At 44.0% G+C, this 27311-nt stretch overlaps 1 protein-coding gene across 4 annotated transcripts in view; it reads left to right on the top strand.

Moving 5' to 3' along the window:
* Positions 1 to 27311, top strand: part of cadm1a (cell adhesion molecule 1a) — a 431723-nt gene that overhangs the window by 358358 nt on the left and 46054 nt on the right. For all 4 annotated transcript variants that reach the window (XM_035782006.2, XM_035782004.2, XM_035782002.2 and 1 more), the window contains 4 exons: positions 1671 to 1808; positions 13164 to 13322; positions 19919 to 20015; positions 23000 to 23172. In XM_035782006.2, coding sequence (XP_035637899.1) covers positions 1671 to 1808; positions 13164 to 13322; positions 19919 to 20015; positions 23000 to 23172 — 567 coding nt within the window. The remainder of the gene's footprint in view (positions 1 to 1670; positions 1809 to 13163; positions 13323 to 19918; positions 20016 to 22999; positions 23173 to 27311) is intronic.

Here is a 27311-nt window from a genome sequence, read left to right as displayed (position 1 = left end):
GAGCCCTGTTCTTCATTAGTTATGAGAGTATGATTGAAAACACATACACACACACACACACACAAAGCTATGTCTTACTATACTTGTGAGGACTTTTTGGAGACCAACAATTGATTCCCATTCCAAATACTATTTTCCCTAAATCTAACCCTTACCCTAAACTTAAGCCTAACCTTAACCCTAAACCTAACTCCTAAACCTAACCACTAACCCCTAATTCTAAACCTAACCTTAAATCTAATCCCTAAGCCTAAAATAGCCTTTTTACAAGTGAGAACTGGCAAAATGTCTTCACTATTCAGAATTGTAGTTGTTTTTCTATTCTTGTGAAGACCTCTGATACTCGCAAGTATAGTAAAATATGTACACACACACACACACACACACACACACACACACACACACACACACACACACACACACACACACAGCTATCACTGGCACGTCAAAGACCGATGGAGTGGTTGATCCCACAGCTGTATCTTAAAGTAGCCTTCTCTCACTCACTTTTGCACTGAGACAAACTTTAACCCTTTCTCTTCACACCGTTTTTGTGACAGAAGATAAGTGCAGGGTTTCAATAATGATAATAAAGGACAAATAAATACAGTCATCAAGGTGTCAAGCCAATGTGCAAAGCATGAATTGAATAATAATTTCCTTGAAAAACAATTAACAGGAGTAAAAGTCTCACTTTTAGGGATGAGGCCATTTCATTGAAAAATATGTTTTATATGTCACTTTCATGATGTCATGTTTTGTAAGCATACATACAAAACAATCCAAAGCCAACAGAATGGCTTCAATCTAAACCTTGTCAAGCTAGTTGACGAACATTGTCTTCAGCTCACAGCCGAAATTTGCCGTCAAAGCAGAAACACTTCAAGAGCCACGCCAATCAAAACCCAGCACCCATCCAGTTCTCCACTGTGCATCTTCACAGGGTTTTTGAGGGGAAATTACATTGTGTGCGTATTATACTGTACAATGCGACATTCAAAATGTGCTTGAAACAAGAGCACGCACTTAGACATAATGATGGCATTTTGGCAATGAAGTTTGACAGCGGGATGCGGGGAATGATTGTGATCTGAAAGTGTTCACAAGGAGAAAATGGGGAGGCTGGCTCTGGCTTGGATCTGTGTGTCTGGGCCAAGGCAGGGGTAGAACAGTGCAAATGGTATCAAGCTGTTTCAAGTGGCAGTAGGTAGCCAGCAAGAGCTGGAATTAAGTAACCCAAAATCGGTGAGTGGTCTCAACTCACATGTTTATGGGAACAGTCTAGTTTAGAGAAGTGGGACAAAATATCCTATAACATCTAAAGTGTCCTGCGTATTGTCAGCGTATGGGCTTTATTATGAAGTGGGTGATTATTATTTTATTTTGTGTAGAGCCTTTCGCCAAAAGCTGATAGGTGCCGATTCTGACTTGGATACGCGCACTTAAATATAACTTAGTTATATAACTTAGTCCTTTTTCACACTTTCTTTTCTGCACGCATTCTGACTTTGTTTTGTTTACAACAAAACGACTGTAGTCAATCTGATTTATCTCAAAGTATTTCCAAAAATGGTTAAGACATCTAAGATGGTGGTTTAAACCCCCTGGTTTTTAGGGTGATTGATGCCCCAAGTTCCTTAAACACTGTGTCTATTTGTCCCCCCTGCCAGTCCCTCCAGGCAACCCAATCATCGAGTCCCGGGAGGGGCAGGTAATCGAGGGCAATGAGACAGAGATGACTTGCACCGCCATGGGCAGCAAGCCCGCCGCCACCATCAGATGGATGAAGGGAGACAAAGAGCTCCAAGGTAGGTTACTGCCCGTTAACACTGTCACGCCCAAAACACTTTGTCAACCCTGTCACTCACAAAATACTTGAGTGGTCTTCTACAACTCAGCGGAGTCTCCGACTGAAAGACCAAAGTCTTAAACTAGTTGTTTCTTTCGAAGACAGATAAGAAGGCGACGGTTAAAGTCATTGTAGTGAATTACTCAGTATGAATTGTAAAGTTGTCTATTGTTGTAAATGCATCATTTTCCATTCCCTACATTGATTAGGTTCAAATTAATTGCCTCAGTGATATAGTGACACATTCATGACCATATCTTTATTCAAAGACCTTCACATAGTGTGTCAATAAAACCAGACAGAGACTCAGTGGGTGATGACTCATCACAAAGTCAACACCAAAACCTCTCCCCTCATCATCTCCATAGATGTTTCCTTTAGCCCATCTCTTGGCACCTCTACGGTCTCTTTCTAACTTTCCTCTCTCTTGATTTATTTTCTACTTCCTTCCTTCCCTCATTCCTTTATAATTAGCCCCACGTCAATGACACTTCCGCCTAATTGGGTCACTCCCGTGGCTCTGAATGAGTTCCATTAGAGTGATGGGCTGGCTCAGTGGTCGACGAGCCTCTTGGCACAGTGGCAGCTTTCAAGCCTCTCTTCAAAGGGAGCTGGGATTAGGGGGGCCCAGGATTGGGCCAATGGAATGACCCCCTGCTGTTCCAGTTCCTACTCAGCATAGTCCAAAGCTCTTCACTCATGTCATAACCACAACCTCATACCAATCACTAATGGTGCAAAGCCCTAATGAGGAGTCAAAGCCTTTCAACTTGGTTTCATCTACTCAATGACCACTTTAACTCATGAGACGGTCAGCTGACTCTGGTCCTGCAGGACTGTGTGCAGTGTATGTAGGCTTAAAGGAAAACTCCACTCAAAAACTATATTTTGTTCCACTGTTAATACAGACCCAAAATGTTTTGCATGTCAGCGGTCAAGTTTTCAAGATATTTGACTTTCAAGAAGCAAAGTGTCACTTGCCACTTGCCACATCATGATGATGCGTGGACTAATATTGTAATTTTTTTTTTAAAATTTTTGAATGGATTTTTCCTTGAACTTTCTGCCAAGCGCTAACACCTGATTCACGTAATCAACTAATCATGGTCTTCAATATAGACCAGGTTTAGAGGAATCCGGTGTTTTAGTGCCTAAGTCTGTGGCACTCCAGGACAGTTGGACAGTTCCATGCGTTAACCATTAGCGTAACTACTCCAGTCTTGTTGAATAGCGCTGGCAAGGCCTAGCTGTGTGGACGATATCTTTCTTCACTCTCTGGGTTGACAAGAGAAGTTACCTGACAACAAACAGAGGATGACGGAGAGTTCCAACATCTGAACTTTACTGCAAGCCGTGTAAAATGTTTTGCGATGTTGCTAGACAACAGTTCCAGTGCTTTCTATTGCCAACCACCACTGAATGTAGACTTGCTTCGTCTTGAACGATGTGGAGTGGAGGCCATGTTTTTGCTTTTAATTGCCACATCAACATGATGAATATGGCATGCCTCATTGTTCAAATCAGATTTCAAATCACATGTTATTTGTCACACGTAAACAACAGGTGTGGACTAACAGTGAAATGCTTACTTACGGGCCTCTTCCCAGCCGAAAGAAAGAAAATAGAGAAATAATCTAAAAGTTATATTAATAATACAGTCCCTTCAGAATGTATTCATACCCATTTAGGTATTCAGCCCAAATTCAAAATGGATTAAATATATTATTTTGTCTCACCCATCTACACAGAATACCCCATAATGACAACATGTTTTTAAAAATGTTTGCAAATGTATTGATAATTATATAATATATTTAATTTACATACAGTACCAGTCAAATGTTTGGACACAAATCAAATCAAACTTTATTTGTCACATGCGCCGAATGCAACAGGTGTCACCTTACCGTGAAATGCTTAGTTACAAGCCCTTAACCAACAATGCAGTTCAAGAAAGAGTTAAGAAAATATTTACCAAATAAACTAAAGTTTAAAAAATAATAAAAAGTAACACAATAAAATAACAATAACGAGGCTATATACAGGGGTTACCGGTACCATGTCAATGTGTAGGGGTACAGGTTAGTTGAGATAATTTGTTAATGTAGGTAGGGGTAAAGTGACTATGTGTAGATAATATACAGCGAGTTGCAGCAGTGTAAAAACAAGGGGGGTCAATGTCAATAGTCCGGGTGGCCATTTGATTATTTGTTCAGCAGTCTTATGGCTTGGGGTAGAAGCAGTTAAGGAGCCTTCTGGTTCTAGACTTGGCGCTCCAGTACTGCTTGCCGTACGGTAACACAGAGAACTGTCTATGACTTGGGTGACTGGAGTCTTTGACAATTTTGGGGGCCTTCCTCTGACACCACCTAGTATATAGGTCCTGGATGGCAGGAAGCTTGGCTCCAGTGATGTACTGGGCCATACGCACTACCCTCTGTAGCCTTATGGTCAGATGCCGAGCAGTTGCCATACCAGGCAGTGATGCACCTACTCATTCCAGGGTTTTTCTTTAGTAAAGTTAGGAGGGTATCTTTGTAGTAACTCAGTGTATTGATACGCCATCCAAAGTGTAATATAACTTCACATTGCTCAAAGGGATATTCAATGTCGGTTTTGTTGTTTTACACATCTACCAATAGGTGCCCTTCTTTGCGAGGCATTGGAAAACCTCCCTGGTCTTTGTGGTTGAATCTGTGTTTGAAATTCACGTCTCGGCTGAGGGACCTGACAGATAATTGTATGTGTGGGATACAGACATGAAGTACTCATTCAAAAATCATGTTAGACCCTATTGCAACGTATTATGTGATTTGTTAAGTATATTTTTACTCCTGAACTTATTAAGGCTTGCCATAACAAAGGGGTTGAATACTTATTGGCTCAAGACATAGTTCCACTTTGACATTGTGGGATATGGTGTGTATGTGAATTCTTTCTGAAAGCACTGTAGATACACAATGAGTAACGATAACTCCACTATATACAAGGGGTACAAGTACCGAGTCAATGTGCAGGGGTACGAGGTAATTGAGGTAGATATGTGGGAGTTGTAATAACTTCATGGACGGAATGTGGAGGTTGAGAAGGAGGAGGCTTGAGGTCAGATGAGACCAGGGCTCTTTATAAAGTCATCTTTCCTGGGTTCCTTGCAAAATCATTTATAGATGGTCTGAGGGGAAGGACCTTAGACCTCTAATATGGTTGAGAAGGACGCAAGGAGATAGGAATTGAGGAATCATGGAATGACTAATTGAGATAGAGCCAGGATGTAGGACACAAGAGGGAAGAACGTGTCACCACGGTCCATGCCACTCGCCGCCTGCTCCAAATTGCTTTCGGCACCTTGCAGATTTATTTCTAATTAAACATCCTCATGATTTAACCTAATTACCTTAAGGGATAATCGGGCGTGTTTTAAATATCATTTAAAGGTTACATACCTGTCCTGAATGTAAACCAAGATGTCGGCCTCTGAAGCAAAGCCTCAGTTATCCAACTACCATTATAGCTCTTCTCTTGCCCTCTCTCGGTCTCTCCCGCTCTCTTTCTCCCCTCACCCTTGCCCTCTCTTGGTCTCCCTTCTCATTTCACCCCTCTCCCTCTTTGTCCTCTTTCTTATCCTGCTTGTTTTGTTCTGTGGTTAATATTTCCCCCTCTTTTATTTCCTGACTTCCACGGATATCTCCAGCACTTAAGCGTACGAGTGAAATGAAAGTCAAGGAACAATGGGAGTTCCAGCAGGTTTTTGTCTGGACAAGACTAGATGAGTGAGAGAGAGGCGGTGGGTGGACGGAGAAGTGACGGACAAGGGCGAACATGGCCATTAGCCTTAAGTCTTCAAAGAGAACCACCAGGGTGATTTCAATTATCCTGCCACACTGTGCCAGAATGACTGGCAAATTGATAAAAGCATAATTGAACTTGCAGTCGGCAAGTAGTCAAGAAATGTCTGAGGCGTTTCGACGGATCTGAGTTCATTCTCCCCAAATGCAGGCCACCAGCGTACCCCACCTCCCCGTGCTCCTAAATGGCGCTTAAATTACAATGATCGATTTTCGAATGTAAAGTAACGGGGACTGTTAATGGCGCTGCATGTGAAGGAATAGCTAAGCAATTAAAAGTAGCTTGACTCTGTCTGCATTGATGTTGAACCCCGAGCTTCACTCTTTAACTACCAAAGCAATTTGCTTTTCATTAACGTTAATTTGTATGCTAGCACTCAAAAATAGTGTTGGAATAATCTCAAGCGCCACATCTGAGATTGTGGCTATCAAACGGAGATGCTATCACCGTGGGAAGATGATATCTTATCTAAGTAAATAAGATTCAGTTTGCATCATCCAATTCAAAAGGTATTTGCATCTCCATCTTTTGAGGAAGTGCCCAGCACAGGTTTACTATAGTATAATGTTGACAGCGCAGTGCAGTGATATGCAACATACCAGCAATTATCTACTGTGTAATAATAACATAAAATGTAGGGAGAATCAAATTAACTCCTTAGGTCAAGATATACATTGCACATTCTCGATGTGATAGAGCCAGTGTCTGCTGACTGTCTTTTCCCCTGGTAGTAAATTGTTCACTTGATCTCATTGGTCAGGCAGTTACCTCAGCTGGTTTCTCAGTTCAGAAAAATAACTGACTGTGTTTGATATAAGACACACCTCGGTGCTCCATCTCCACGATGCTTTATTAGCGCCAAATTCGTTTTTTACAGTGCTCGGCATGTGCTGCTATCTTTATTGATGCCAGCAGCATACCACACTGCATCCCACTGCTGGCTTGCTTCTGAAGGTAAGCAGGGTTGGTCCTGGTCCGTCCCTAGATAGGAGACCAGATGCTGCTGGAAGTGGTGTTGGAGGGCCAGTAGGAGGCACTCTTTCCCAGGGCAGTGATTGGGGATGGTTCCCTGTGTAGGGTGCTGTCTTTCAGATGGGACATTAAACAAGTTTCCTGATTCTCTTTCTTCACTAAAGAGCCATTGGCACTTATTTTAAGAGTAGGTGTCCTGGCTAAATTCCCAAGCTGTCCCTCATACCATCACGGTCACCTAATCATTTCCAGCTGACAATAGGCTCCTCTGTAACTATCCCCCAGGTTGTTTCTGTAAATGAGAATGTGTTCTCAGTCAACTTACATGGTAAAATTGACTTGGCCAGAACTTTTTATACGGTAGACCATTCCATTCTTGTGGGTCGGCTAAGGAATATTGGTTGCTCTGATGGGTCTTTGGCCTGGTTTGTTAACTACCTTTCTCAAAGAGTGCAATGTGTAAAGTCAGAACATCTGCTGTCTCAACCACTGCCTGTCCCCAAGGAGTTCCCCAAGGCTCGATCCGAGGCCCAACGCTCTTTTCTATTTACATCAACAACATAGCTCAGACAGTAGGAAGCTCTCTCATCCATTTATATGCAGAGGATACAATCTTATACTCATCTGGCCCCTCCCCGGATTTTGTGTTAAACGCTCTACAACAAAGCTTTCTTAGTGTCAACAAGCTTTCTCTGCCCTTAACCTTGTTCTGAACACCTCCAAAACAATGGTAATGTGGTTCGGTAAGAAGTGTTAGCTATTTAGCAGGCTTATGGCTTGGGGGTAGAAGCTAGTCAGGAGCCTGCTGGTCTCAGACTTGTTGCTGCAGCCATGCGGAAGCAGATAGAACAGTCTATGGATTGGGTGGCAGAACTCTTTACCAATGTTCTAGGTTTTCCTTTCACACTGCCTGATATACACTGAACAAAAATATAAACTTAACATGCAACAATCCTTAAGATTTTACTGAGTTACAGTTGATATAAGGAAATCAGTAAATTTCAATTAATTTATTAGGTCCTAATGGTGTGACAACCATTTGCCTCATGCAGCGCGACACATCTCCTTGGCATTGAGTTGATCAGGCTGTTGATTGTGGCCTTTGGACTGTTGTCCTGCTCATCTTCCATGTCTGTGTGAAGTTGCTGGATATTGTCAGGAACTGGAACACACTGTCATACATGATCTTCCAGAGCATTCCAAACATGCTCAATGGCGGATGAATGACACAACAATGGGCCTCAGGATCTCATCACGGTATCTCTGTGCAAATTGCCATCGATAAAATGCAATTGTGTTCATTGTCTGTAGCTTATTCCTGCCCATACCATAATCCCACTGTCACCATGGGGCACGCTGTTCACAACGTTGACAACAGCAAACCACTCGCCAATATGACCCTGTCTGCCATCTGCCCGGAACAGTTGAAACCAGGATCCATCCGTGAAGAGCACACATCTCCAGCGTGCCAGTGGCCATTGAAGGTGAGAATTTGGCCACTGAAGTCGGTTACAACGCCAAACTGCTGTCAGGTCAAGACCCTATTGAGGATGACGAGCACGCAGATGAGCTTTGCTGAGACACTTTCTGACAGTTTGTGGAGAAATTCTTCGGTTGTGCAAATCCACAGTTTCATCAGTTGTTCAGGTGGCTGGTCTCAGATGATCCCGCAGCTGAGGAAGCAGGATGTGGAGGTCCTTTGCTGGAGTGGTTAATAATGGTCTGCGGTTGTGAGGCCGGTTGCACGTACTACCAAATTCTCTAAAACGATGTTGGAGGCGACTTATGTCAACATTAAATTCTCTGGCAACAGCTCTGGTGGATAATCCTGCAGTAAGCATGCCAATTGCAAGTTCCCTCAAAACCTGAGACATCACTGGCATTATATTGTGTGACAAAACTGCACATGTTTGGGGCCTTTTATTATCCTCAGCACAAGGTGCATCTTTGTAATCATCATGCTGTTTAATCAGATTCTTAACTTGGAACCACCCATCCCGGATCCGGGATAATTGTCATCAACTACGCTAAATAGCATAGCGCAACGGTCAAATAATCTTACTAGAAAATATTCATGAAATCACAAGTGAAATATAGCAAAACACAGCTTAGCCTTTTGTTAATTACCCTGTCGTCTCAGATTTTGAAATGATGCTTTACAGCGAAAACAATACAAGCGTTTTTGTAAGTTTATCTATATACTAGCAAAACATTATGTAGACCTAGTGGCAGGTAACTTGGTTACGAAAATCAGAAAAGCAATCAAATTAATCGTTTACCCTTGAGCTTCGGATGTTTTCACTCACAAGACTCCCAGTTAGCCAGCAAATGTTCCTTTTGATATTTTTTATATCCAAATACGTTAGTTTGATGCATTATGCTTACGAATCCACCGGAAATAGTGGTCACGACAACGCAGACGAAAATTCCAAATTATATCCATAATATCGACAGAAACATGGCAAATGTTTTTTATAATCAATCCTCAAGGTGTTTTTCAAATATCTATTTGATAATATATCAACCGGGACAGTTGGCTTTTCACTAGGACCGGGAGGAAAAATGGCTACCTCTCTGTTTTGCGCAAAAATCACACTGAGAGCCAACAACAGACCACTTACGCAATGTGGACGTTTACGCTCATTCTTCAAAATAAAGGCCTGAAACTACGTCTAAAGGCTGTAGACACCTTAGGGAAGCCACAGACAGAAAAAGGAATCTGGTTGATATCCCTTTCAATGGGCAATAGGGATGCATAGAAAGACAGGGGTTTCAAAATAAGAGTCACTTCCTGATTGGATTTTTCTCAGGATTTCACCTGCAATATCAGTTCTGTTATACTCACAGAGAATATTTTTACAGTTTTGGAAACTTTAGAGTGTTTTCAATCATAAGCTGTCAATTATATGCATATTCTAGCATCTGGTCCTGAGAAATAGGCAGTTTACTTTGGAAACGTTATTTTTCCAAAAATACAAATAGTGCCCCATAGCTTCAAGAGGTTTAATATGCCACACCAGTCAGGTGGATGGATTATCTTGGCAAAGGAGAAATGCTCACTAACAGGGATGTAAACACATTTGTGCACAACGTTTTAGAGAAATAATATTTTTGTGCGTATGGAACATTTAAGGGATCTTTAATTTCAGCTCATGAAACACTTTGCATGTTGCGTTTATATTTTTGTTCAGTATACATTCAGTAAGCCAGTTTATTAGGTACACCACTCCATTCACGAAAATGGTTAGCTCCTACAGACAGTAATTCACTTAGCCATCGCTTGCTATATAAAGCAGGCAGACAGGCATCGAGGCATTCAGTTACTGTTCAGTTGATCGTTTGAATGGGCAAAACGAGTGACCTAAGCAACTTTGAGCATGGTCATCATTGGTGCCAGGGGTGCTTGTTCCAGTATCAGAAATGTCTGGCCTTCTGTGCTTTTCATGAACAACAGTGTCCAGGGTTTACAGAGAATGGTGCACAAATAAAAAATGTTCAGTCAGCAACAGTCCTGTGGCTGAAAACAGCTCGTTAATGAGAGAAGTCGAAGGAGAATTGCAAGAATTGTGCAAGCTAACAGGCCAGCCACAAACAGGCAAATAACGATGCAGTTCAACAGTGCTGTGAAGAACGGTATCTCGGAATGCACAACTCGTCGGGCCTTGTGACAGATGGGCTATTGTAGCAGACGACCACAGCCTGTTACACTCCTATCAGCTAAAAGAACTATGCAACTCCAGAGGGCACGCGATCACTAACACTGGACAGTTGAGGAGTGGAAAAACATCACCTGGTCTGACAAATCACGGTTCCTGTTGCGTCATGCTGATAGATTAAGCAGCATGAGTCCATGGTCCCATCGTGCCTGGTGTCAATGGTTTACTTTGTAGAATCCATGCCCAAAGAATTCAGGCTGTTCTGGAGGCAAAGGTCCGACGCGGTACCTAATAAACTTGCCACTGAGTGTAGAGGTCCTGGATGGCAGGGAGCTCGGCCCCAGTGATATACTGGGCTGTCCACACCACCCTCTGTAGGCGGTGCTGTTGCCATACCAAGCAGTGATGCAGCCTGTCAAGATGCTCTCAATAGTGCATCTGTATAACTTTTTGTGGATTTGAAGGCCCATTCCAAATCTTTACAAGATTCTTCTTCACAACTGTGTGCTTGTGTATGGACCATTTGAAGTCCTTAGTGATTTGGACACTGAGAAACATAAAGCTCTCTACCCGCTCCACTACAGCCCAGTCGATGTGGGTGGGGGCGTGCTCACCACCCCCCCTTTCGTGCAGTCCACAATCAGCTCCTTGGTCTTACTGATGTTGAAGTTGTTGTCCTAGTACCACACTGCCAGTTTCTGACCTCCTCCTTGTAGGCTGTTGTAGGTGGCCACGCAGTCATGGGAGAACATTGAGTACAGGACAAGACGAAGCACACACCCCTCATGGGCCCATCTCTCTCTCAACCCCCCTTTCTCTCCTGTCCCTTGTTCATTCACACTCATTCTCTATCCCTCTCTCTCTCCCTCGTCAACCTCCCCATCTCTCAATCCAATTTAAATCTATTTCATTTATTGACAAGACCAAAATACACTCATGCTTCCAAATATTGTTACAAAATGGGACAATGGGGAAAGGTACACATCCCTGCCCACTCTCCCTACCTCTCCGCTCTTTGTGCAGTTGTGGGGCGCAGTTAGCCTATTCAGTGTGTGGATAGTGTGTTTGTCTGTATTGTGTAGCACCACAGTTACTCATCAGAACAAGGTATGTGTGTAGGCCTGCTTCACACCTCGCTGTGTACTGTTGGCAGGGGTTACTTTGGGTCAAAATCCATAAATACAACACAAATAAACTGTCCCATCCAACACAGCAGCCATTGAGTGACTCACAAAAGCCCTCAACAGCAAGACATTTCCAGCTGATTCTCCTTCCATTGACCATTCTCAAGGACGTATCCCTCTCTCCACTACTTGTACTGTACAAGGTCACTTTCACAGAGCCACTCCATTCAGAGACCCACAATGGACGCCTCTCCCTTACGCTAAGTTATTACTCATCTTCCCACGTAGCCTTGAGTACAACAGTATCCCTTTGTTACCATTTCGTTACAAATGAAACATATTCCACTCCCAATTTCATGTGGTTGGTTACATAATACAAGCTTTTCATAGGGGGAAAAAAATATGTTTTGTTTTCAGGTACGTTCAGAGATGTGTACTTCCACAAAAAGTACCAAATACCATGTGGTGTCCTTATGAAGAGAAAACGTATATAGCTAGGCCAGTTACATTAATGGTCTAAAGATTAAGAAGATTGCGTTATAGTAGGTCCTTACAGTCTTGTATGGCATTTTTCTTCCCTATAGGAAAATATGTCGCAGGTACAGTTGAAGTCAGAAGTTTACATACACCTTAGCCAAATACAACTTTGGAAGTATGCTTGGGGTCATTGTCCATTTGGAAGACCCATTTGTGACCAAGCTTTAACTTCCTGACTGATGTCTTGAGATGTTGCTTCAATATATCCACATCTATTTTGTGAAGTACACCAGTCCCCCTGCAACAAATCAACCCCACAACATGACGCTGCCACCCCCGTGCTTCACGGTTGGGATGGCCTCCCGCCTTTTTCCTCCAAACATAACGATGGTCATTATGTCCAAACAGTTCTATTTTTGTTTCATCAGACCAGAGGACATTTCTCCAAAAAGTACGATCTTTGTCCCCATGTGGAGTTTGCAAACCATAGTCTGGCTTTTCTATGGCGGTTTTGGAGCAGTGGCTTCTTCCTTGCTGAGCGGCCTTTCCGGTTATGTCGATATAGGATTCATTTTACTGTGGATATAGATACTTTGTACCTGTTTCCTCCAGCATCTTCACAGGGTCCTTTGCTGCTGTTCTGGGATTTATTTGTACTTTTCGTACCAAAGTACCTTCATCTCTAGAGACAGAATGCATCTCCTTCCTGAGTGGTATGATGGCTGCGTGGTCCCATGGTGTTTATACTTGTGTACTATTGTTTGTACAGATGAATGTGGTACCTTCAGGCATTTGTAAATTGCTCCCAAGGATGAACCAGACTTGTGGTCTATCATTTTTTTGCTGATGTCTTGGCTGATTTCTTTTGATTTTCCCATGATGTCAAGCAAATAGGCACTGAGTTTGAAGGTAGGCCTTGATGTACATCCACAGGTACACCTCCAATTGACTCAAATGATGTCAATTAGCCTATCAGAAGCTTCTAAAGCCAGGTGCCGTATATCGTCATACGATAAAACAATGTAAAGAAACTCTGGACACTGCAATCTATGCTCACATGTGGTTTATTGGTGACAACGTTTCAACCACTCAGGTCTTCACCAGGTGCCATAAAATACTGTGGTCTGTGTTAAACAACCCACTACTTAATTCCAAAAACAACAAAATTATTTTAGAAAATGGTTGTAAATAACACACAATGGACCTTTTAAATATGTCTGTCTTCATTTTCCCTCCCAGGTAAGTCGAAGGTAGAGGAGATGTACGACACCATGTTCACCGTGACCAGCCAGCTGACGTTCACCGTCACCAAAGAGGATGACGGTGTGCCCGTGGTGTGCATTGTGGATCACCCAGCCGTCAAAGACGTCCAGGCCCAGACGTACCTTGTGGTTCATTGTGAGTATGGGCCCGACACTCAAACCCTGTCTATTTTTACAGAAATATTCCTTGCACATATGATACAGAAACGTATGGAGAGCAAGGGTGAGATACATGTTTTCTACTGATTGAGGGAAATTGTTTTAGATTTTGTTGTTCCACATATGTTGACTGAACTTTGTCTATCCATCATTTTTTGCACCCAACACAAGTTTGCCCCTTTTTCTCAGAGGCCTTTGTCCAACCTGAGATGACAGACAAAGGCCTTCAGACTGCATTTCACGAACTAAAATCAACCAACTTAATGTTTGGCCTATGTTTAATATGCAGTAGTGGCATTATGATACAATGGGTAAGGCCCTGAAGTGCTTGACTTGACCTTTGGGCTGAAGACCTAGGCTTCAGATACCATTATCTACATAAAAGGGTAACGGTATTTTCTCTTGCCTTTCCTTCCAAAACTTGACATACAAAATAAACAAGGATGCTCCATCTGACTCTTCCTGGGAAGAGACGGGCTCATGTGCCTCGTCGTGACATTTGGCCGCTCTCCCATTACAGTAGCAGACTGGTTCTCTAGGCTGCCCCTCTCAACTGCTTCTGCAGAGCTTGGTTGGGCTGCCCCTGCTGTCACGTTCGCACAAGTACTTCTTTCACATTGCGCTGGATAGATATGGAAGGGGAAGAGAGGATACGGTTCAATGTTTCACATTGAACTACCAATATGGTGGCAATTGGATTTGAAATTTTAGCAAATACAAAAAGAATTGTGTGATAATGAACTATCATTCCAAATTCTTAAGATTCTCCTCCAAGGTGAGCCAGCCAGCAGCCCAAATTCTACCCGTTCTCATTCCACAGTCCGCCTTGCGCGCTCTCATCAGAAACATCGCCTCGCCATGCTGTTGGGGCAGGCAAAAGCAATCAATGTTGAAGTCATTGAGTGCACAGGCTGGCCTAATAGACTTCTTTCTGCCATAAAAAATAGAAAAAACATGGCCAGGGATATTAAATAAGTCCAGTAATAATATTGATGGCTTGCTGGGCAAGGTAAGCAGGGTTACCCTACTGCTCTGTTGCCCCCCCCCACGGGCTCACTAGTTCAGCTTTCCATGGCAGATGGATGTCCGAGGCCTGAGTGCTGCTGGGGGACGCAGATAATAAAGCAAATAATTATATTAGCATAATGATAATGGTCGTCTCCCTGGACGATACAGACGCTCTCATTTTCCCCATGTGGTAATACCAGGAAGTCACCGGAGCGTGTGTGTGTCTAGTGAGTTTAAGATGGTACAACTCTGAGACAGACACTGGTACTGTAGCCATCAAAACACTAAACCTCTAGTTTCATGATGACATTTTGAAGATGATAAGGACAGGAGATATTACACTGCAGTGAGAGGACAATTGAGGGATGTACTGTAGTGTATTTTATCAGTACCAACCCTCTGCATTGCATGTAATGGTTTCATTTTAATCCACACCATAAGATTCGAGCAAAGTAGTTTCAATAACTTTTGTGAGAGTGCAGTGTAGAAACTAACACATCCCAAGCCTGAAACAAAGTTCTCTCTCGTAAAACGGGTACATGCCTGTCCGACCAATGTTGCGCCACACCCATCACCCAGTCAGAGTGGCACAGCCTCTGCCAGGGCTGTAATTTGGACTCCTGGACGGCCTGCAGATTGCTGTGTGTTGACCGAAAAGGCTGGGCAGTGGAGCAGCCTGGTTGAGCTCCGCTGTTGTAATATTTAGTGGTCTGCAAGTACAGCAAATTCCACTGCGTGAGCCCTACTCCAACTGCTTCTGCAGAGCCTGGTTGGGCTGCCCCTACTGTCACGCTCGCACAAGTACTTATTCATATTGCGCTGGATAAATATGGAAAGGGAAGAGCGGATACGGTTCGATGTTACACGATTTCACATGGTCCCACCAATATGGCGGCAATTGGATTTTACATTTTAGTGACTACTACAAAATAATGTGATAATGAACTATCATTCCAAATTCTTGAAATTCTCCTCCAAGGTGAGCCAGCCAGCAGCCCAAATTCTACACGTTCTCATTTCACGGTCCGACTTGTGCGCTCTCACCAGACACTTCGCCTTGCCTGGCTGTCGGGGCAGGCAAAAGCAATCAATGTTAAAATCATTGAGTGCACATAGAAAATATAAAAAACATGGCCAGGGATATTAAATAAGTCCAGTAATAATATTGATGTCTTGCTGGGCAAGGTAAGCAGGGTTAACCTACTGCTCTGTTGCCCCCCCCCACGGGGTCACTAGTTCAGCTTTCCATGGCAGATGGATGTCCGAGGCCTGAGTGCTGCTGGGGGACGCAGATAATAAAGCAAATAATTATATTAGCATAATGATAATGGTCGTCTCCCTGGACGATACAGACGCTCTCATTTTCCCCATGTGGTAATACCAGGAAGTCACCGGAGCGTGTGTGTGTCTAGTGAGTTTAAGATGGTACAACTCTGAGACAGACACTGGTACTGTAGCCATCAAAACACTAAACCTCTAGTTTCATGATGACATTTTGAAGATGACAAGGACAGGAGACACTGCAGTGAGAGGACAATTGAGGGATGTACTGTAGTGTCTTTTATCAGTACCAACCCTCTGCATTGCATGTAATGGTTTCATTTTAATCCACACAGCACAAGAGAGCAACGTGGTTTCAAGAACCTTTGGGAGACTGCAGTGTAGAAGCAAACAAGCCTAAAAAAAGTTATTTCTATTAAAAACAGTACATGCCTGTCCAACCAACATAGTGGCAGGTAGCCGGCAGGTATCCTAGTGGTTAAGAATGTTGGGCCAGTAACCCGAAAGGGCTGTTGGTTCAAATCCCCTAGCCGACTAGATGAACAATCTGTTGATGTGCCCTTGAACAAGGTACTTAATCCTAATTGAGCCTGTAAGTCGCTCTGAAGAAGAGCGTCTGCTAAATGAGTAAAATGTAAATGGTGCCAGACAGTGGCACAGCCTCTGCCAGGGCTGTAATTTGGACAGATGGATGGCCTGCAGATTGCTGTGTGTTGACCGGACAGTGGATCTCCACTGTTAACATATTTAGAGATCTGCAAGTACAGCAACTTCAACTACAGGAGCCCTGGGGACAACAACATCAGTCTTAGTGAAAGTACCTGAATACTCCTCGGGAAATGAACCCATCAACAGGTCAAACACTGAGCAGAATAGGCAAGTATCCACTACATGACCAAAAGTATGTTGACACCTGCTTGTCGAATATCTAATTCCAAAATAATGGGCATTAATATGGAGTTGGTCCCCCCTTTCATTCAGCCATGAGCATTAGTAAGGTCAGACACTGATGTTGGGCGATTAGGCCTGGCTCGCAGTCGGCGTTCCAATTCATCCCAAAGGTGGTTGAGGTCAGACTCTGTGCAGGCCAGTCAGGTTCTTCCACAGCGACCTTGACAAACCATTTCTGTATGGACCTCGCTTTGTGCAAATCAAATCAAATTATTGCAAATATATTGATAATGAAATACAGAAATATCTCATTTACATATAATTCCAGTCAAATGTTTGGACACAAATCAAACTTTATTTGTCACATGCGTCGAATACAACAGTGAAATGCTTACTTACAAGCCCTTAACCAACAATGCAGTTTTAAGAAGAAAAAAAAAGAGAAATATAACAAATAATTTAGGCACAACAATAAAATAACAGTAGCAAGGCTATATACAGGGGGTTCCGGTACAGAGTCAATGTGCGGGGGCACCAGTTAGTCGAGGTACATTAGAGTGTCTAGTTTGAGAAACAGACGCCTCTCAAGACCTCAACTGGCAGCTTCATTAAATAGTCACAAAACACCAGTCTCAACGTCAACAGTGAAGAGTCGATTCCGGGATGCTGGCCTTCTAGGCAGTTGCAACGAAAAAGCTATATCTCAGACTGGCCAATAAAAAGAAAATATTCAAATAGGCAAAAGAACACTGGACAGAGGCCAGCATCCCAGAGTCGCCTCTTCATTTATTTTTAATTTATTTAATTTTTTTATCCGTTATTTTATTGGGGTAAGTTGACTGAGAACACATTCTTATTTACAGCAATGACCTGGGTAATAGTTACAGGAGAGAGGAGGGGGATGAATGAGCCAATTGTAAACTGGGGATTATTAGGTGATCGTGATGGTTTGAGGGCCAGATTGGGAATTTAGTCAGGACACCCCTACTCTTACGATAAGTGCCATGGGATCTTTAATGACCTCAGAGAGTCAGGACAGGTCATTGTTGAGACTGGTGTTTTGGATACATTTGCAAACTATGCTTCGTTTAGCCCTAATAACATGCCCCAAACTGCCGCTCTTATGGGTACAGTGCCTTGCAAAAGTATTCATCCCCCTTGGCGTTTTTTCCTATTTTGTTGCATTACAACCTGATGATGATGATGATGATGAATGTGATGATAATGATGGTCGTATTAACACAACACCCAACAGGAGTGCATTAGCCATACAGTGTGTGTTTTATTCTCGTGGTCCACGCCAGCCGTTGTTGCCAGGGCACTGTTAATGAAAGGGAGGTAATGGTGTGCTTTCTTTGACTTTCTCTCTCTTCCTTCTCTTTCTTTCTCTCTTCCTTCTCTCCCATCTTTTCCATTCAAAATGCCTCAAATTCAAAATGCCTCTCTTTTCTCTCTTTCTCTATCACCCCGCCACCCACCGCTCTCGCTTGCCTCTTTCTATTCCCTTTCGTCTCTCTCTCTCTCTTCCCTTTTTCTCTTTCACTTCCACCTCTCTCTCTTTCTTCCCCCTCTCAGTGTCGCTCTCTGTCTCTCTCTCACTCGCTCTCTCCCTGTCTGTCTCTCTTTCTTTTCCTTCTCTCCCTTCCTCTTCTCTCCCTCTATCGCTCTGTTCTTCCCCTTGCTCTCATTAGCTCTGTACATAATACAGAGGCTGCTCTTTCTTCTGAACACGGCAGGCGTGTTGGAGTTCTGCCAAAGGGAGCAAAGGGGGGCCTTATTAGTGTTAACTTACTGTAAGGCAACATTAAAAGGCAGCCCCGACTGATTTACCCACTTTTATAACCCTGTTTCTGTCTTAAATGTTGTTGAGAGGACATTTATGGCTTTCTTACATAAAGCGTCCAAAGCGTCTTTGAGGTCCAGACGTCTTGTTAGCGAGGCAGCTTTATTTTCTCTTTCATCTCGTTGCCTTCCCCGGATACTGCAAGGACAGCAGATAGTGTTGGAAGTTCATAAACATTACGGCAACTGTGGCTAAAGTCCCGGAGGGACTTATTTAATTTCAACCAATTTCACCCTGCAAAAGAACATCTCTAAATAAACCAATCGATATCGACTGGACGACTAACCAACAGTTAAAAATAAACAGTATAGGTTCGCTGTGGGACACTCCTTCACACACTACCGCAACCTGAAGGCCAGAATCTGTCAAATCGTCTAGGTTGCGTACAATAATGACAACCTCTTCTCAAACAGTCCCTTCACAATCCCTCCAACTCCCCCGTAGGCAACATGCCACAAGCCTGTTTAATTTCACAGCAAATGTTGTAAAAACAGCTATGGACGACACATCTGCATCAAAGCCATCCCTTTACCCGTTGTCTATCACCGGGTGGTGGGGAGTAGAACCTGGCCAAACCTGTCCATTCTGCAGTCTGCGTATGACGGCCAGTCATGTTAATGGACGAGCTAAAGGTTGTTACTGATAGACCAGAAAGGTCAATGGTGTAGCTGTAGCCTGCTGTCGGTCCCATGGACTGTTGACAAACTGCACACCGCAGAGGAGAGAGGAAAGGCTTGGAGCATCGGTTGGAAGTGGACAGTGTGCTGCTGTGAAGATAGGAGGATACAGTAGGAGAATGTGGCCGTTTTTGAGGGGGTTGTGTGTAGGCTACTTACCAGTGTAGACTACTGGAGGGAGAAATCATTGGATGAGGTCATTGTAATGGATAGAAAGGAGCCGATCCTCCGATTTTCCCATCCACCAGCCTCCACTGGTACTTAGTGAGGCCCAAACTTAGCATTGCATAGATCATTTTTATTTCACTTTATTTAACTAGGAAAGTCAGTTCGGAACAAATTCTTAATTACAATGACGGCCTACACCGGCCAAACCCTAACCCGGACGACGCTGGGACAATTATGTGCCGCCCTATGGGACTCCCAATCACAGCCGGTTGCGATTCAGCCTGGATTCGAAACAGGATGGCTGTAGTGACACCTCTTGCACTGAGATACAGCGCCTTAGACCACTGTGCCACTCGGGAGCCCAAATAATAGCAACGTGTTGATAGATAAAAATATGGTTTCAAACAAAGATTTACCAAACTACAATACAAACGCTGAGTTTGTACCTGAAGCTTTAGAACGGTCTTTTTTATACAATATTCATATATTTTGCTCCAAATTTTTAAACATTTGTTTCGTGAACCTCCCAACCACACGTCCTTACATTTCACATTGCGTAGTCTGCATCAACTTGGAATGAAGAAACATTAAGTAGACTAGAGCCTACCTACTTGATAAACTTGTAATGGCACTAATGACTTGCATATTTGACTCACTGTCTCTCCCTACCTCTCTCTCTCTCTTCCCCTTCCTCTCCTTCCACAGATAAACCAGAGGTGAAGATCGTGGTGGAGTTTCCTGATGGGCTGCCAAGGGAAGGACAGAACATGGAGCTGTCGTGCCAGGCCAAAGGCAAACCCCAGTAAGACGCACACACGTTTTACACATCGACACCTTCACACACCCCCACGGGCTTACTAATGTACGTGTATGAATATTTATGGCTGGTACGGAGTAGGTTGAATGTACTTTTCATATGCCTCCAAAGGGGAAACTGCTCCCCCTCCCCTCTTCCTGTTAGCTCACAACCTCTGTTATTAGCATACTACACATGTTCCAGGTGTAGCACAGTGTGGTTGTGGGCTTGTAAATGCGTTGAAGACGGACACATGCAGAGACTGAAACGCCCGCCGGTAGCTCAGGGAGCAAGCGGTGGCCGGTCGTAGTGGAAACGTGATGCCGGCAGCAGCGGTTCGCTGTGGAACACAAACGGTCATTACATGATGCTGTCAGACGTATGATCCCTGCGAAGACATTACATCATTACCCATCCTCTAGTCCTGAGGCACAATAATTGTGAAGGAGGAGACCTCTAACATTTCCACATTTCGACAGATACAGACTACTCACACACACACATGCACACCTCCCTCCCTTTCCCCCTTCAAGTTTTGCACTCAGCAGGGAGAGACAAGGCGACTCTCACCCGTATTCATTTAATAAAGATGAAAATACAATCAATACAGTGGGCCAGAGAATTGGAAGTCATTTTCATTAGAGCCCGTGAGAGTTCTCTGCACTCATTACTGCGGCCAGATAGTGGCGTGCTCTGGCCGTGTGTGTCCATTTGTATTCTAGCCGCCCATCCTCCCTCTCTCCATTCCCCCACAGTCTCTATCTCTCTTGTGTCATCCCCACTTCCTCAGTAAACCACTTCTTCTAGGTCATTTCTCCTTACTCCGTATCGGGAGTGCAGCAGAAGCGGCCGACGCTGTGTGTGTATATTTAACCTCTGATTCCGGCTACCTAAGATTCTCGCCCTGACGAGGGATTCTGATTTGCTTTCTCGAGCCGCCCGCCGCCTTCGCCATCAAATGTTGTTTTTTCACCAAGCCACAAAGGCGGGAGATCAACTGTTATTGAGCTCAAACTGCTCTTTTGTTTCGTGCCTTAGTGCTTTTTTTTTATATTTCTCTCCCTTACTCTCTCTCTTCCTCCCTTTTCTCTCTCTCCCTCCCTCCCTCATTCTCCCCCTAAAAAGTTTTTTCAAAAGAAGGGAACAAGTTTAAACGGCAACACAAAAACAGAACAACAAGGGAGAGGCCTCAGTGCCCACTCAAGGGAAATAACGGTGCGCTAGCTAGCTAGCAAACCAGCAATTGAAGGTTGTGAGAGCAGAACAGAGCTAAGAGGTGCTTTGTTTTTTTTCCCCTCTGTGCCGTCTGGTTCTTCTCACATAACTCATCGTCAAAGAAATGGGATCCAGATCCAGCACTTCATGTAAGCTTCCTGCCAAGGTAGCTAGGGAACAAATATGGCTGGGTAATGTAGTTAACCACGTCGAGAGGCCAGGAAGATAAAAGGCTACCCAACTAATAGCTCACACAGTTCAACACACACACACACACAGCTATGAACACACACACACACAAATATACTGAACAAAAATATAAATGCAACAATTTCAAGTTTGTATAAGGAAATCTGTTAATTTAAATAAAGTCATTAAGCCCTGATCTATGGATTTCACATGACTGGACAGGGGCACAGCAATGGGTGGACCTGGGAGGGCATAGGCCCTCCCACTTGGGAGCCAGGTCCACCCACTGGGGAGCTAGGCCCAACCAATCAGAATTTTTTTTTTTCCCACAAAAGGGCTCTATTACAGACAGAAATACTTCTCAGTTTCATCAGATGTCCAGTTGGCTGGTCTCAGACGATCCCTCAGGTGAAGAAGTCAGATGTGGATGTCCTAGGCTGGCATGGTTACACGTGGTCTGCGGTTGTGAGGCCGGTTGGACAAACTGCCATATTATCTAAAATGAAATTGGAGGCAGCTTATGGGAGAGACATTAATATTACAATATCTGGCAACAGCTCTGGTGGACATTCCTGCAGTCAGCATGTCAATTGCTCACTCCCTTAAAACATGAGACATCGATAGCATTGTGTTGTGTGACAAAACTGCACATTTTTGTGGCAGTTTATTGTCCCCAGCACCTGTGTAATGATCGTGCTGTTTAACCAGCTTCTTGATATGCCACACTTGTCATGTGGATGGATTATCTTGGCAAAGGAAAATGCTCACTAACAGGGATGTAAACACATTTGTGCACATAATTTGAGAGAAATAAGCTTTTTGTGCATATGGAACATTTCTGGGATCTTTTTTTTTCAACCCAATCTAACATGGGACAAATACTTTACATGTTGCGTTTATATTTTTGTTCAGTATCGTTTGGCACGGTGAAAGAATCTCATTGGGTGTGTTTATGTTTATCCTAAAGGATACACCCTATCAGATGTGCCATAAAAAAAAGAAGTACAAAGGAACCAATTAAATAATCCCATTATTTAAAAAAGAAAATTGGACATAATATGTATTCGACATCCAGGTCTAGGGGAAAACAATGCACGTGACTAGTGACACTACTGTCTCCTCTTTTTCCCGTGTAGCCAATAGACCAGTCCCAAAAGTCCAAATGCATATTATTTAATCACTGAGTGATATTGCTGTCCTCTCTCTGTCTGTCTCTCTCTCTCTGTCTCTCTCTGCCTGTCTGTCTGTCTGTCTGTCTGTCTGTCTGTCTGTCTGTCTGTCTGTCTGTCTGTCTGTCTGTCTGTCTGTCTGTCTGTCTGTCTGTCTGTCTGTCTGTCTGTCTGTGTCTCTCTCTGTCTCTCTCTCTGTCTCTCTCTCTGTCTCTCTCTCTGTCTCTTTTGCTCTCGCTCTCGCTCTCTCGCTCTGTGTCTCTCTCTGTCTCTCTCTCTCTGTCTCTCTCTCTGTCTCTCTCTCTGTCTCTCTCTCTGTCTCTCTCTCTGTCTCTCTCTCTCTGTCTCTCTCTCTGTCTCTCTCTCTGTCTCTTTTGCTCTCGCTCTCGCTCTCTCGCTCTGTGTCTCTCTCTCTAGTCCCCAGCAGATCAACTGGGTGAAGGTGGACGACGACCTTCCCTCACACGCCCTCATCACCGGCCCGGACCTGTACATCGAGAACCTCAACAAGACCTACAACGGCACCTACCGCTGCTTCGCTGCCAACTCAGTGGGCGAGTCGTATGACGACTACATCCTCTATGTCTATGGTACATACCTCTCGATTCAGTGCTCTCTCTGTCTTTATCTCTCCCCCTCTCTTATGACTACATACTCTACGTGTGTATGGTACCTACCTCCCAGCACCCTCTCTCTCTCTATTCATCTCTCTCTCTCTCTATCCCCCTCTCTCCTGACAGCATTATCTGAACACGGTTCAATACCATTGATTCCAATGACATTCCTCTCTTGCAGGACATTCCCATCTAATCTGGTCATTTTCCATCCGGCAAATTGACTCGGCAGATATCGCTTACCAAATCTTACTAAGCTTGCAGGATAAATTATTTGGCTGCTATTTTGAGGGCATTAATGGACTGAAAAAAGGATTTGTTGACTGACATAGGAACAAATCGCTGAATGGACGTTATTTACAATGGAAGAGCAGGAGGTGGTGTTAATGACGAACACGGTAAAACAACAGGGCTTGTGAAAGATTATGCGTCGACTTGTCTCCACCTTTTTATCGCACTTGTTAAACATGTATTGTATTTTGAAAAATTTGGTGTACGACAATACCTGCGTTTCATCTCAACAGTGGCCAGCATTGAAAAATGCATGTGTGACATTCAGGGCCTTTGTAGTAAACAGTTTTTATTTCCAGTATTAACCACACTGATACTACACATTTTCACTATAATCACACTTTCCTGTCAGGGGAAATTACAATAGGAAATCCATTTAGGTTATTACCGTCCCAGTATGCTCAGTGGGGGCCTCAAAATCCTCTAGGTTGGAGTGGTCTGGAAATGTGTAATACACTTTTCCCCCCTTCCATCATCAAGCTCACGTACAGTAAGTCAAGAAGCCTCAGCATCCCGCCCCATCCCACCCTGTCTCCCCTTAGTTGACAGGCAGAACTGATATAACCCCGGCCCCCATCCCTTCAATACGTTTGTTTCCCCGACTATTGTGAAGCTAAGTGATGGAGAGCAACGGCAGGGCAGTTGACACTAACTTGGTTACCGGGAGAAAGAATGCATTCCCCGGTACCCATTTCTTCAAGCGGCCCGTCGGTAAAGGAAAATTGGTGGGGCCCTGCAGTCGAATGAGATTTAGCAACCAGTTTACAGAGGCGCCCCTAACCCAATAAAGAGGACCTCCTTCCTTTACTAGCTCTGGCTTTTATTGCGCCGTGCCCGGCGGCATGTCGCTCTAGTTCTTCTCTCAGCTCTCTACACTTCCTCCCCTTCCTCCTGCGATGCTTCCGGGGGTTTCCTCTTCCTGCCCCTGGCGTCAACATCGGCGCTGAAGATTGATTACTACTATGGACGAGACACTCCCCTAAACTGGTCTGGAGTATGTGCTTTTCTGTGTTTATTTCAACCGCCAACACCCGACCTGAGTCAAGTTGGAAGTCATATTGTTGTGTGGCCAATACATGAATTCCCCTTGTAAGGAGACACACAGCCAGAGCTGAACTGTATCGGACCCTTTACAACCTATCTACACACTGGCTTGACAAATGAACAACATAACGGAAAATATTGTCGCAAATAAAGAGACACCGTTTCCTATTAAGGGAAAGGGGGATTACTAGTCAGTTGCACAACTGATTGCATTCAACCGAAATGTGTCTTCCGCATTTAATCAGAGAGTTGCGAGGGGCTGCCTAAATCGATGTCCACGGCTCATAGGGAGCAGTTGTTCGGGGTTAACTGCCCTGCACAAGTGCAGAATGGCAGATTTGTCCACCTTGCCGGCACTGGGATTCAAACCAGCAACCTTTCGCCGCACACCCTAACCTAGTATAAGGAAACATATCTTTATTCCCGACCAGGCAACAACACGTGTTTTACAGTTGTTTACTCTCTAGAGGCAGCCAAGCAAGGTAAAGCAGCATCAGATGTAACTCACGATCAGGAAGCCTAACTGGAGACAATCTACAGCACAGCAGCTGTAGGGAAACAACATGTGCAGTCCTGCCACAGCCAGAACCAATATCATCAGCCAGCCATTATAATGAAGCCATAAATTATCTCATCTTGACACCCTCCTCCAACCCCCATTCTTAACCAGGGTCTTGTGCTCTTTCATTAGATTCTGGGGGCCAATATTTCCTCCTGGTTAGGGGTCGGCTGGAGCTTCACTTTACAAGGCAGATAACCTGAGATCAATTGTAGACTATTAGATCATGTCAGAGGTGGCTATTGGCTACTGTGACACCCATAATCAAGCCCATCTGCAGACACGCAAATGTATAGAAATATCAGCCTTCCATATGTAAGATAGAGCTCCTCTTCATCTTTCTGGTTGAATAACTATCAATTGCATAATTAGTGCAGTGTACTGCTTCTCACGATGCAAGATGGCATTGATTTAGTCCAGCAAAGGTGGCTAATTTGCAGAGGGATCCCAGTGTCAGTCTCTCCCTGCAACGAAAATGAACACAATTAAGTAAACATACAAAAGGATGCCATTCAAAACAGATGAGTTGTCTCGACGAGGGACTTTCCCCCTTGTAAACCTCCACACCGTCTTTATTAACGCGTAATTGTCCACCCGTTGATTGCGTGAGACAAGCATTCGCTGCAGGTGTGCCGTTGGCTTCCAATGACCATTGTTAGCGTGGTGCCGTTGCCGGAGACTCTAGTTATTTTCCTCCCCTATTCTTTTCTCCTCCACTCTTCCTAGTTAGGAGAAGAGAGGCCCCATCACTCTTGTTTGTCATATCGTGCAGCTGGCAGATTTGGGAGAGGTCCTTTGCGTGGCGAATGCCAGGCACCGTCCCATTGCTGTGCAGGCGACAGAAGGGCCTCGGTAAGAGTCGCCTGCTATCTGCCAGGGCGAATGGGGGGGGGGGGGTCAGTCCCACGTGCTGTTCATAAGCTTTTAAATTGGAGTCAACTACCCCTATGGCGCTCTTTTGGGAGTGGGAGAGTGTTATTAGTTAGTTAGTGTTTTAGTTAGTGTTATTCTGCTGGAGTGTAACGTTATTCACCCATCTCCACACTTCATAACTCTCTGGAATGATATTCTCTTTCAGGCAGTCCCAGTATTTTAATGCAGCCTCCGCTCCAAGCTCTCTGGGCATCTCCACACTTCTTCATAACTCTCTGGAATGATTGAGTAAGAAAAGGAGTGATTTCTGTCTGAACGAAAGCTGTACCTGGGTTTTGTCCTTCACATATCGTGTGGCTCTTTCGTTTACCACTTCAATCTGCTTTCACCTTTGGACATTGGAAACCAAAGGCGATACACTTTTAATGAGCTCAGGAAGAGAATGTTTGGTAGACATTTAGGAGATTTGACCAGATTTCTTTCCACTCTTCCTGCTTCTCTCCAATATATAAAGTTGTGTGACTCCAGCAGGTGTCTGGTAGGGAAATCAACAGCCCAAAGTACACTTTACTTTAAGTGCTCTATTAGCCAGATTGTTCTGTGTTTTCTTCATTGACTTTTACTCTGCCCCTTATTGAGTGAGATTCTTATACTACCCCCACATGTGCCAGTTTGCCACTCCCACATCAATCCCTTGGTTAAAGGGGTGGCAGGTAGCCTAGTGGTTAGAGCGTTGGGCCGATAACCGAAAGGTTGCTAGATTGAATCCCCGAGCTGACAAGGTAAAAATCTGTCGTCCTGGCCAAGGCAGATTGTTCCACTGTTCCGAGGCCGTCATTGTAAATAAGAATTTGTTCTTAAGTGACTTGCCTCGTTAAATAAAGGATACATTTTTAAAATGTATTAATTGAGACGTTGCCTGCTTGCCTCTCTCCCTACATCTGTGTGTCTCGGCTGTATCACCTCAGCTAATTTCCAGAGGTCTGTTTGTACTCAGCTGTCTAAGGGCATAAAACCAAGAGACACAGGAAGTGAGAAACTCTCAATTTCTTGAGTTTCTTAGCATTTAGCGTGACTGTGGAGGGATATTCTCTGTCAGGCAGTCCCAGTATTTTAATGCAGCCTCCGCTCCAAGCTCTCTGGGCCCGGGATGCTGATTCATAATCTGCCCTGGTAAACAATCCACAGTGATTTAACAGGAAAACTCACACGCAGCTCCCCATATTTAAAACGCTTCCACTGCATTTGATACAACATCATTGGAAAAGCGGGTAGCATGGAGTGCTGCTTTTTTAAGGGACACCTTGGTGAACATTCACTCTCGTTGAGCTTGTTTGGAGGGTTGGAA

This window comes from Oncorhynchus keta, chromosome 12 (genome assembly GCF_023373465.1).
Source record: "Oncorhynchus keta strain PuntledgeMale-10-30-2019 chromosome 12, Oket_V2, whole genome shotgun sequence".
NCBI classification, from domain to species: Eukaryota; Metazoa; Chordata; class Actinopteri; order Salmoniformes; family Salmonidae; genus Oncorhynchus; species Oncorhynchus keta.
The sequence above is the reverse complement of the archived record's forward strand: the minus strand, read 5'-3'. Positions and strand labels throughout refer to the sequence as shown.